The 12,109-nt window shown below is 39.7% G+C and overlaps 1 protein-coding gene across 7 annotated transcripts in view; it reads right to left on the reverse strand.

The window, feature by feature from the left end:
- Positions 1-11,405, reverse strand: part of diaph2 (diaphanous-related formin 2) — a 337,820-nt gene extending 326,415 nt beyond the window's left edge. For 6 of the 7 annotated variants that reach the window (XM_034597177.1, XM_034597173.1, XM_034597175.1 and 3 more), the window contains exons 1-2: positions 11,296-11,405; positions 10,259-10,663 (exon numbers count right to left, since the gene is read on the reverse strand). In XM_034597177.1, the coding sequence (XP_034453068.1) occupies positions 10,259-10,342 (84 nt within the window). In that variant the 5' untranslated portion in view covers positions 10,343-10,663; positions 11,296-11,405. Of the gene's footprint in view, positions 1-10,258; positions 10,664-11,107; positions 11,257-11,295 lie in introns of those variants that run through there. The other variant, XM_034597171.1, reaches the window with a different exon arrangement.
- Positions 11,406-12,109: the final 704 nt, after the last annotated feature.

The following is a 12,109-nucleotide window of genomic DNA, read 5'->3' on the forward strand; positions in this document are numbered from 1 at the left end:
TAGTGAATGTGCACCGTCTGTAAGAGTGACTGCTGATGTGTCTGTGCCTATTATCAAATCACAGACCACAAACATATTTAAGATGGGGGAAAAATATATTTTGTCCTGTTCTGAATGTCAGAATAAAGGGTGTCTAAATTTGGGTTGTTGCCAATAGGGTGCACCAGAGCTCCTATTAAGAAAAAGGCCCGATGAATGTGTACAACAGATTTAACAAAAAAGGCTTTAATTATTAAATCTTTATCCAAAAATACTGTATGCACTAATTCAAGAAGGAAATCAATAACCTGAACCGAGCACCACCAAGATTCTACTGTGCAAAACAAACCTGTAATTGACAGGCCCTTAGGCCGCAGCACTACTTTCCTCTGGTTACATTAGAGACTCATGTTTGGCCATAAACTTCAAAATTAGATAATTTGTCTAAGTGTAATCAAATCAGATACAGCATTGCCAATATCATGCTCAATTCTGGGGGAATGGCATCAGGCAGCAACAAATACCATCTGAGTAACTGAATTAGACATAGTCTAAACAAATCAATTTTTCTAAATTAGTCTTGTTACAGAGTCTCCTCAATGGCTTTTGTAAAGTCAAAGAGGTAAGCACACAACACAGCTCTCACTATTGCAAAAGATTTATGAAAGCATGAAAGTAACATTTATCTTTCTTGATAAAAATCTATCCAATTAATCTTTGCGTTTGCACTGTGAGGACGCCCTTTTCAAGCAGAGCACAGAAGTAGAGGAGAGGCCATAAGACGAGCTAAGAGCCACTTCCACCTCACATTTCATGCAACTTTCCAAACTATATCTTGGGAGCAATTATCCATTTAAAATATATTACTATCAAAACTGACTTCAGTAAGCACGTAGAAGTAAAATTGCCCTCTCCTGGTGTTTTCCTCTACAATATGCAAATAATTCTTGCTGAACATTTAAATGACAGCAAGCATCTGGTTTCATTTCTACTCCAGCCCTGAGTCTCATCTTTATTCAAACGCTGGTATCTATAGTTTCCGTCTCTCCAGCCCTGTGGCCTGCACCAAACAGCTTCACTAAGTTTTCTGAACAACTTTGCAGAGTAAATACCAAAACAGATCTTTTTTCCGTCAGTAAATTTTACAGATTAGTGATGAGTTTGACTAAGTTACAAAGACTAACTCAAATATGAGGTGGTGTGTAACTGATGGTGTGTACTGGACCATCACATAATGAGTAACTGATTAAAAATCAGATTGATCAACATTAAGTAGCACAATTATTGTGGTCTAAAGCTTTACCGATTCATAAACTGAACACTTTACGAGGGTGAAGTAAAGTGGTCCAAATCAGAATTGACAATGTCAGATTAATTTCTCTCATGTTTGAGTCTCATCTGTATTCTCCCCTGAGCCACTTTTTTAGGTGACAATAGACATATCCACATCATAACATACCTGTGTGTGAGTAACTTTCAACAATGGGAGTAAAGGTGAGAGGAGGCATTGCACATATAACAAGCGCACACACGAGGAAACACCAGAAGACACAGGTTCTTCTCCAGGTACAAGAAAATCTCGAATTAACTTGCACCACAACAGCACATAGGTCCTCTCTGCAAACTGGATTGGGAATAATTTACTCAAACACAGACTTTTGGTTGTTATTCTACAAAAATAAATTAAGTCTTAACAGATGCAGTAATGACTCACTTCTTACACATAATCTTTGTGATATTTTCAGTTGTTTAATTCCCCAAAAAGTTTCAAAAACAGAGCCAGCAATTAAAACAAAAGAGAAAAACAAATAAAGAATGCACTAGATTTCGGCGAGAGCTGAAGTGCCTTTAAAGGGCATGAGTGCTGTGTTGGCCATATTATTTCAGGAAAGTGCTGGTACAGTTTACTATTTCCTAAAACAGCATCTATTGAAAGGGGAAAGCACACAACAGCCAGCACAGCTAAGATCTGAATGGCTCCACGCTGGACGGCCTGACAACGTGACTGCAGAGCAGTACAGCACTGCCCTCAGGTTATCTCGCTCTCGGTTGAAAGCAACTTTCTAGTACTGTCCCCTTGAGGGTTGGCATGATATGAAGCCAAGACAAAAGTTGAAGTTTGCAGGAAAGGGCAACAATGTCAGTGCGTTTCTCAAAATGTTCATGAAATGTAATTTGCATTTTATAGACATACTGAAATAAATATGTTCTAGCAGAGATCTACAGGAACTTTATAATACAATTTAGAGATGGGCGATATATGGCTAAAAGTTACATCAAGATAAAAATGTTGATTTCAGTCGGTAATAATAATTATCAGGATGAATAATTTAGCCTTTTTGCTCCCGAGTTGTGGATATAGCTTTAAAATCTTCTTTATGAGCAGAGAATGACAACTCTCTTCAAACAGCAAAACATTTTATAAATCTGAGGTAGATCAATTATGTGTAACGCCTCTACATTTTATCAATATATAAGACTTTTGTTATAGGACTTTTGTTATATTGCTTATATTATTATTGTTTTATTGCCCAGCCCAAATACAATTACTATTCAGGCATATTTAAACTGGAATTTTGGATTACGTCTTTAAACCTGCAGTCATTACATCTGCTTAGCCAATTGTTTTCCTTAATTGCTGCCATGTGCAGAATGATATGACCTTGTGACCTTGTTATGTTATCTGTCGGCTGTTTGCTTGGTGCTGGCTCATGATACTGTGTACAGCTAGAACGTTCTAAAATAATCCAATCACAATGCCCTTGTATCTGCTACAATAGTGATTATGCCTGCCTTTTCCACTGACATGCATCAGGCAGTGCATCAAGTGCATCAGCCAGTGAGTTTCATTCTGCATTAAACTCTTTCAGTCTGACCCATATCACACAAAGAGATTTATTCAACAAATCATTTGATTTAATTGTTCATCTCTCAAATTTAAATAGCTACATTTAATTTCTTTGTTTGTGGGCTACAACTTAAATCAAAACACATGTAGTATAAAACACCATCCTTCACAACTGATACACCCATAAAAGAAAGTGTGAAGAGTCAGACAGCTGACTTACAACTCAGCAGAAATATGATTTCTCACTTGCTTACTCTGAGAAATGTAAATTTAGAAAAAGTACAACAGGGGCAATGAGCGACATCTCTCAGCAAATTTAGCAAGAAAGAAAAATCCGCCATCACAATCATTTAATGTCATACAAGTGACAGAGCAGGAAACCCCCTTCAGCCTGACCTACATGTGACTCAGTAGCTCAGTCAAAACAGAAACACAGACGACGAAGCATCCACCTAAACTATGAACGAGACTTAACTGCAACGATTCATCTTATGTTATCGCTCGAGGAGGCTTTTTAATATGCAACTGAGGCAGCCAAATAAATGTTCCATTCTCTATAGTTAATGTACACAGGGGCTCTGAGAGTGAAACTGAGCGGTGAATCTGTTGGTTTCTTCCACTGTGTGACTAAAGCATTCTTCACCACTTCCTCTCGCTCCTACTTCCTGAATGCCATCATTAAAACTCTCACATGTGGTCTGCTTCCTGCAGTTCTTCACACATCTCCCTGACGCAGACGCGGTAACATTCCCTCACAATGTAAATGCGGGGAAAATAGAAAATAATCAAAGCAGCACGAGAAGTAATGGTGGAGCTACGCGACACAAATCCTGTATAGATTGACCCAACAGGCAACAGGAAATACAGGAGAGCCTCAAGTGTGTGACAAGATGACAACTTGTATTAACTGGGTGATAACAGGACCTCAAATGATCCTGGAGGCTTCCCTAAAGCTTGTGTATCAAAGTGTCAAGCGCTTCAAATGCCAAAGCTTTAAACACCAGCAGCAAAGTAAACCATTAAATATGATCCCCAACGTGATACTGTTCAAACTGTCAAGCGCATGAAGGTTAACTACGTCGTTGCCTTAAATCAGACACAAATGTTTCCTGTTTTAACATCTGGGCTCTCGCCTGAGATGCACTGTCGCTGTGTGTGATGTGGATTTCGTATCATAAAAACCGAAAAAAATCATAATGGCTTGTTCCTGATAAATATACAATGAATCAGGATCTCACTCTTTAGCTCTGGTGAAGTACTGAATTACTTGTCTGGTTTATGTCAATCTCATCACATTACAGGTCCATTACACAATGGACCTGTAATTTCCAGCTGTCACTCAAGAATCTCAGGTCTGATCTGTAGTGACACTGTTTTCGTTAAGAATGTATAAAGAGGCCTTGAAATATTCTTTAAGAATCCGCGATATTAAACCGATTAAACTGACAAAGTAAATTAATAAGAAATCACATATTTAACAGTAAAATAACTGCACGTCTACAAATCTTAACAGTGGCCAGAATGAACTCTCATCTGAGGTCTTCACTTATTTAAACTCTGTACTGGTGGATAATCGCCTGTATTTGAATAGAGGGGTGGGGGAGGGAAATGGTTGTTGCAACCCAATTTCCAAAAATATCAAATGTTTTTAAACAAGTTACTGTAGGACGGTCAGGTTTGCACTTCTTCTCACTCCTCTTTCGATTATGAAGATTAAATCATTAAGTGTTTGATTCGTTTTTCCTCATCACTGTAAACACTTTTTTCTGTATATTTTTTTTCCCACTTGTTTGTAAAAATGTCTCTTTTTTTTTTATTACATGTTCGAAATTGATTTTTTAAAAAGAATGAATTAGTTAATGCTAACAGGAAATTACTTCACTGACATATCAATGCTTCACAACATACATGTGAAACTAAATTTTAAAATCTATTTGGGGGGCAGCTGCTCAGTTTTTCACAAGCTAAAGACATAACGTTAACCTCAGCTAGCTTTTATGTTAGCATTAAAAATGGCTGCTTTTGGTTTAGCAACGGTTCTTCACAACTGACATTTCAACGGTTTTCAGTGCTGGTGAATGTCAGCAGCCACCAACCTGTCTGACTTTAGCCGTGGGACTTTTCAGGAGAAAGGCCCCCGGGGTGTGGTACTTTCTCTCGGTGACAAAGCTCTGAGGCACCTCCTCGGTTCCCGGGTCAGACTGTTTCCACCGTCTGTCTCAGCTCTGCTAACGGTGACGGTGACGAGCTGCACCTGACGCCGCTGCACCTGCGGCTAACTGCGCACTGCTCTGACGTCACCGAGCGGCTAACACCGATGCTAACGCTAACGTGTCACTCTGTGGCCACAGCAACGTGTTATATGATGAAGTCACCACAGTCTGAGATGCGCTGCTGTCACCGTGTCCTCTGTTTGTAACTCCACGTTTTACTCTTCATACTGGTCATGAAGACAGGTCATTACAAACAGATGCTTCATTACATATAATGTGCCATATTATCCCTGATCTAAATATTCTGTGGGGACACCACACCTCACAGTGTGTGGCCATTGTACTATGTACTGTGTACTATGTACTGTGTATATAGTATTTTATCTGACTCTATTTATTCATATCTTCATAGTATCTACAGTTTGTATTGTACGTTTTCCTTTATTCCATTCTAATGGGCATCTACACGATGGCTTTCAACTGATTTCTTTATACTGGTGAATAAAGTTATCTTATCTTATCTTATAGAATCGTATCCATCCTGTATGAGTGTGTGTATCAAAGGGTGAATTAAAAACTGCTGTCAAGCACTTTGAGTGGCCAGAAGGACTAGAAAAGCACTTTATAAATACAGACCATTTACAATTGTATCACTCTAATTATATATTTAAAATGATAGAAGAATTATATATGTATAGCTATATGTATGATGTATATACATGTAAAATTAACATTGAAATATTAAAATAATCTTAATGATAATAATAATAAATGATTACCATTATACTTTTACACTTTAGTTTATATAGGAGCCATTGAGCCACTTATCCGTTTTGATTCATTCTGATGACACCAAAATAAAAATCTTGCATACATGCATTTTGACATTTTGCAACAAAACGTCTGCAAAAATAATCTTCTCCATATCGATATCATGTGTAGAAAAACATTCATCATAACAAGAGGTAATAGGGACACCAACAGTCATCTTTAAAACCATAATGCGTCTCTCTGATCCTCATTTCTCATAGGTTAACAAACAATAAAGAAACTCTCTTCTAAAGTGCCAGGCTCACCAGTTCTGTAGCTAATAGTCAAAACAGAAAGAAAGAAGTGAGAATAGCTTTCAACTCTGAGCTAATGTGTATCCCGAAAATCACTTCCAACTTCCTCCAGAACTTATTTCTTAAACAATATCAGTTATCTTTTGACAAGTGAAAAAAAAAACATGTGTTTTAAAACGTATCAACTCTCCCACCCATCTGCAGTGTATGTGTACACTTATAGTGAAAAGGTGCTGGGTTGAAGAGAGGACACTGATCTCAGTTGTAAATTAGCCACCAGTCTCTGTCTCCTTCTCACTTGACCAAATGACCTTTGAGATACGGATCACCTTTAGTCCTTTTGTTAAACATAATAGAGCAGAGCAGACGGACACTGCCTGTCGTAAGCAAACATCATGGATCAGTCACTTGACTGACTGTTCACATAACACAATGAAATGACCCACCAAACACACTGGGAGGAATGGTACCTTTGTATTGTAGCTGCAAATTGCACGTTTAAACCTCATTAATTATGAAATAATTAAATAAAAATGTACGTAACTAAAGCATTTAATGAATAGATTGTGTGCTTGAGCTCATTCAAGAACATTCACTTGAAAATAACTGATGTATCACAAATTTCTGCTCTGTGATTCATTCATTCATCACTGACACTTAACTATGACATAACTCTAAAACCATAGCAAAGCTGTTTAACAATAACATTCCTCCTCACATGATACAGATCTCTGGATAAGGTTCGTGATCAGCAAATAAATGCAGCATGTCACAAGACTGTGTGTGAAAAGAAACTAAATCTTTAGAGCGGATACATACTTATGAGATGGTAAATTCAAAGAGTGTTGCATTGGAAAATGTATTGACATTTGATAATAAATCTGCCAAACATAATGGGTGAGACGAGGTTTCTGCAGATGATGAAATAACTGTAATGATTATTTTGAAATCACAAACCTCAAAATAAAAGTCAACAACACTAATGCAATCAATATATGCTCTAATAAATAGGTACACAATAAATGAGTGTTTCAAAACTTTGGATTGTCGGCTGAAGGCTTGTTCCCAGTCATTTCTTTATTTATATATATATAGGCCAAAATCATAACTAATAAACCACAGTCTGTGTTGAGAAGTCACATGCTTATTTTAAGGATACACTGGGATGATTTTACCCTCTTGCTGCTCTATATGATGTCATCATTTACTTTGGTATGCAGAGGGGTAATATTTCTCCCTTTCTGCCAAACCAGCTCCACAGAATTCCTTTAAAAGGACTTCATCAGCCTGTTTTATTGCATGTCATGATGTTAGAAGTTCCAGTAAAGAACATTATCACAGAGTGCCGAGCACAAAACAAAAGAGAAGTTTTGCATTAGCTCTCTCACTGAACACTGTGGGGTTATTCTTATGTCCTTGGCTGTGTTGAGTATCTACATCCTGGGCCCAAAGCCCAAATGGTGTTGCTGTGATGTAATCATGCCCATTGACTTGTTAAACAAACACACAGCTTTCAGTGTTTCTCCTCTAAAGACTGGTTTGCTTTAGCTGAGACCAAACTGTACCAGTGACTGCCACTTTGCTTGGGAGCCAAGCAAATGGTACTGTGTTGTTATTAGCAGCTCTGAGTGTGAAAAAGCAGAGACTACATGTGGTTTTATTCTGCCTGTAATAGATATTACCCCCAACCTTTTGCCTGGACAACATTTACACTAACTACACTGAATGTCAGGAATGTAGCCCATAGCCCTGCATAGAGGGTAAACTGTTCATAGTTAATTATAAGCAAATCTTCCAAAGTCCAACCATCCAAGAGAACATTTTTGTAAGTATGTTATGATGTAATCATCTGAAGGACCCTGCTAAATACCTTCATGTGAGTGTATGTCAGGTTATTGAAATGTCTGCAAACAAACTGGGATCTACACTATCTATTGGGGCAGCGAAAAAGTGGGGATAAACAAGAGAGGACAGATCGTGGCTCCACCCAGGAATAAATAATGGTTTCCTCCCTTACACTCAAGAGTCTTGTTGATATCTCTGCAACAGCCAGAGAGTCCAGGCTTCCTTTGCTTCTGACTGCTTTGTTGCGAGGTATGAGAAGCAGGGGACGTGCCCAGCCCTGAGTCCACTCTACTGGACAAAAAGAAGTGATCTTAGAGTGAATGCTGGCGTTCTCCGGACACCCTTGCAAACAGTTTTAAACCTGGGAAGCAAGCTAGTCAAGAGTCTCAGGCTGTCATTGGGATTTCTCAAGACAACACCCTTTAGGGAGTGCATGTCATTTCCTGTCCGGCAGCTGTTATGGTAACACTTTCCCTCACCTTACATTTGCTGCAAACAACCATTACAAGTTAAAAGTTTAAGACTGTTTTTCCTCAAGACTAATACCAGAGCAACAAGAACCACCACCTACTGTATGAAAACTACTGAGGTGTTAATAAAGTTATCAGTGGTCAGTCTAATTCTATGCAATCATTCAGTCTGACGTTAGAAACACTAGCCAACCTACACAGACGTTTCCTTGTTTGATAGCAGAGACTCTGATTACACGTCTGGCCAAACGCAGCAATAAGCAAACAATCAGAAGCAAGTGAAAGGCACAATAAAAAGCCACACTACTAGTACTCAATTATTGGCTGGTGAGAGGCGACATCATCCAGAAAGTTCAACCGCAGCCAAGGTTTTCATGAACGTGGAAAAACAGAAAGCACAATCAAACACCGGACAATTTTCTTTTTCAGCTTTTCATCACGGACAAAATAACTTTCAACCACTGGTTTCTACAGATTCTGACAGTGTGCTGACACTTACATGCACTCAACACATTCAGTAACAGAGTTTAGGTTTGTTTAGAGTTTTATGTACAAGAGAGTGACCAGAAGGATCCTAATTATAGATTTGGATGCCCTTGACACTTGTTTACACAGCAGTAGTTAAGGAAATCAGTCACACTACATCATTAGCTGTCAAACGCATCATACAAAAATGTTACACAACACCACACCTCCCAAAACTTATGATCTCATTCCCAAGCAAAGAATGCAGTGACTGAACGGCTTAATGACACCAGAGCAGCAATGATGCAGAGTCAGACTCCAGCACACTCTTCACTCTACATGTATTATTCAACTAGACCAAGCCAATCGAGCTGCTGCAACTTATATGATTGTTTAAGTGGTTGTGAGTTGTTATCTAAGAGACGCTGTCCTCCTGAGAAGTTCATTTCTTGTGCTGATAAAACTGTTCAGGCTGACTGAGGAAAAAGTTTTATCAATCACACACACTCACACCGTTTTATGAAACCGCCACAAACCCCCACTGACGGCACATGAGTGGCTGTGAGTCATCCAGTAACTTCACTCTGTGTTTGTGTACGTAGTCACAATAGATATTGAAGCACAACTGTCACAACAAGAACACTCTTCACAGAACTTTTAGGGAAATGCATTGACGGGGATAATCACATGATGCACTGAGTGCTTTGAAAAGTGAGGCACTCAGTGAAACACTATCTGTTTTTCTCAACTCTTAACGGCTATTAGCTGCTCTGTATCTGGCTGCATTAAATAGTAATAACAACACGTCGTTAGCCTCGGCCTGCTCAGCAAATACACAACCTGCTGTTCACTGCCTGGACTTGCGTTATGTTTACACTTCAATTGCTCATGAGGTTTATACGGATTAATAAACTGAAAACAGCTGCCTTCTCTTGGCGTGTTTAAAAATCAGTTTTCATAGGACAATGTCATTACTTTTAACATGTGCTTCCCCTAATTCATGTGTGTGTGTGTGTGTGTGTGTGTGTGTGTGTGTGTGTGTGTGTGTAATGTATCCCTGCTTGTGTCTGTATTTGAAACCTTTACGTCATCGCTGCCCATCTTTACCAGGACTCCCTGGTAAAATGAGATATTACTTCCCAATGGGATCAAGCAAGAACAAAAATAAAAATAAATAAACACATATAAAACTAGAGGAAATGTAACGCAATGGGTCTAACAAAGCCACTTTACACACAGCAAGTTGTGAAAGTGTGGAGCAGTGCAACTTTCTAACTGTGACCAAAGTTGAGAGTGACATCAACCCCTGCTTGTGGGACTACACAGGATGTGAGAGACGACTGCTCAGTGCCCCGACACAGTCTTTACACCTACCAGCTTTTTGTTTTTGCCCTCATCCTCGCCGGATTTCTTTTTAGAGGGTTTACCCGGGTCCTCTCCACCGCTGGCTTGATCCATGTCTGCTTTAGGTTCAGTTCCCCCTCCCGGATTGACTTCACAAGCGACCTCCACAAAAGTTGGCAAACTCCACCGGCGCGGTTTTTTAAAGAGCACGTTCACAGCAAAGCATCCAGGTCAGGTCTTTTCAAAACCCATTCCGATTTAAACAAAAAGAGGAAAAAGTACGGATTCACGTTGATCCCTTCCAGAGTAGCTCCCGCTCCGGATCCAGCGGCTGGGGGAGGCAGCTCGAAGGAGGAGCAGAGGTGTGGTAGGATATGGAGGAGTCCCGTCCTGATGGCTCCTCGGTTCAGCAGCGAGCCTGTTCACACCGCTCTCCTGAAATCACATCCAAACACCACGTTAACAACTATTCTTTTTCTCCATCTGTCTGATTGTTGATGTTCGCTTTAACACGTGTTTCCCCCCTCTGTGTTCGGGGGGTGCACAGAAGCACACAGGTTCGAGCCCAACGCATCGTGAAGAAGGCAAAACAGATGTAAACAAACCCTGCCAGATGGAACTGGGGTCAGATCGATAAGGAGGTGAACCCCGTGTGTTTTTACACTTAATAGACAAAGACAGCTCTGTGTTTGCAAACAGGCTGAAGTGGTACAAAGAGCAAACTCTAAACTGAGCAATAACGTAGTAGTAACCGAGCCAAAGCGTTTCCTGTCAGCCCGGAATGACAGAGTTTGACGTGCTCTGACCATATCGCCATTAATCACACATAAATACCATTAATAAGGAGTAATACACATGTGTGTAATAGAGGAAAATCACCGTTGTTCTCTCTCTCTGCTCACTTTGTAGAGCTGCACTCTCAGCCCTGCTAGCTTAAATGTGCTGCTACCCGGCTAACGCTGTGTACACGTGAGTACACAACCACATGCCACCAAACAGCGTTATTTACAGCGTAAACAATAAATAACAATAAGAAGAAAACTCACAACACCCCATCCAGGGCTTACCTGTGCAACCGAACGTGACTGTCAGGCCCGCGGTGATTCCGCCCACAGGCTCGTCTGATTGGTCCGTGACATAGGAAGCGAGCGGGGACTCCAGTTGTAATTGGTCAGATCGGCCGTCAGCCATAAGGTCGGCGTGGCGTTTGAGGGGCGGGGCCTGTGGTGACGTGGGGTCAGTCTGATCTCACAGCAGGAGGATGGGATTCAGACTCGAGAATAGATCTGTGAGTGAATTGTGAAAGGATGAGAGGAGGCAGGGCGTGAATCTGCGGCAGACAAAGCTGTGTGTGTTGTAGGAACAGCTGATGCTATTGTTATGGTTCTCCATAGAATAATAATAATGAATATAAACATTCTCAATATGGCACTTAACATATACAAAGTGCGTTACCAGGATGAAAAGACGAGCATGAAAAAATGGAGCAGAAGCTGAGAAATTGTATTATTCATATTTACCACACAGACATAACTTCCCAGCTAACTCCAAAAATGTTTGCTTTCCTCTGTTTTATATGCTGGAAAATTTAAACATTCTTTGATTTGAAGTGGTTGTTGAACAAAACAACAAAGAAGAAACGCGATCATCACTGTTTTCTGACATTTAATAGAATAAACAAATACAGACAAATACACGGCTCAAATAGGTGATTTGTCAATATAATAATATGAATACAAATTACTGGAGCACAAGCTGGTCTATTAACTTTTCCTTTGAGTTTAGCAATTGTATTTACACACACTCCAAACAGTTTAAGTTGTTCTTCATTTTCAACAAATGTCACACTGCACCTTTGGATGTTTGTTTTACTTTTGTATT

The sequence above is a fragment of the Hippoglossus hippoglossus genome, chromosome 10 (genome assembly GCF_009819705.1).
Source record: "Hippoglossus hippoglossus isolate fHipHip1 chromosome 10, fHipHip1.pri, whole genome shotgun sequence".
In the NCBI taxonomy this organism is placed as follows: Eukaryota; Metazoa; Chordata; class Actinopteri; order Pleuronectiformes; family Pleuronectidae; genus Hippoglossus; species Hippoglossus hippoglossus.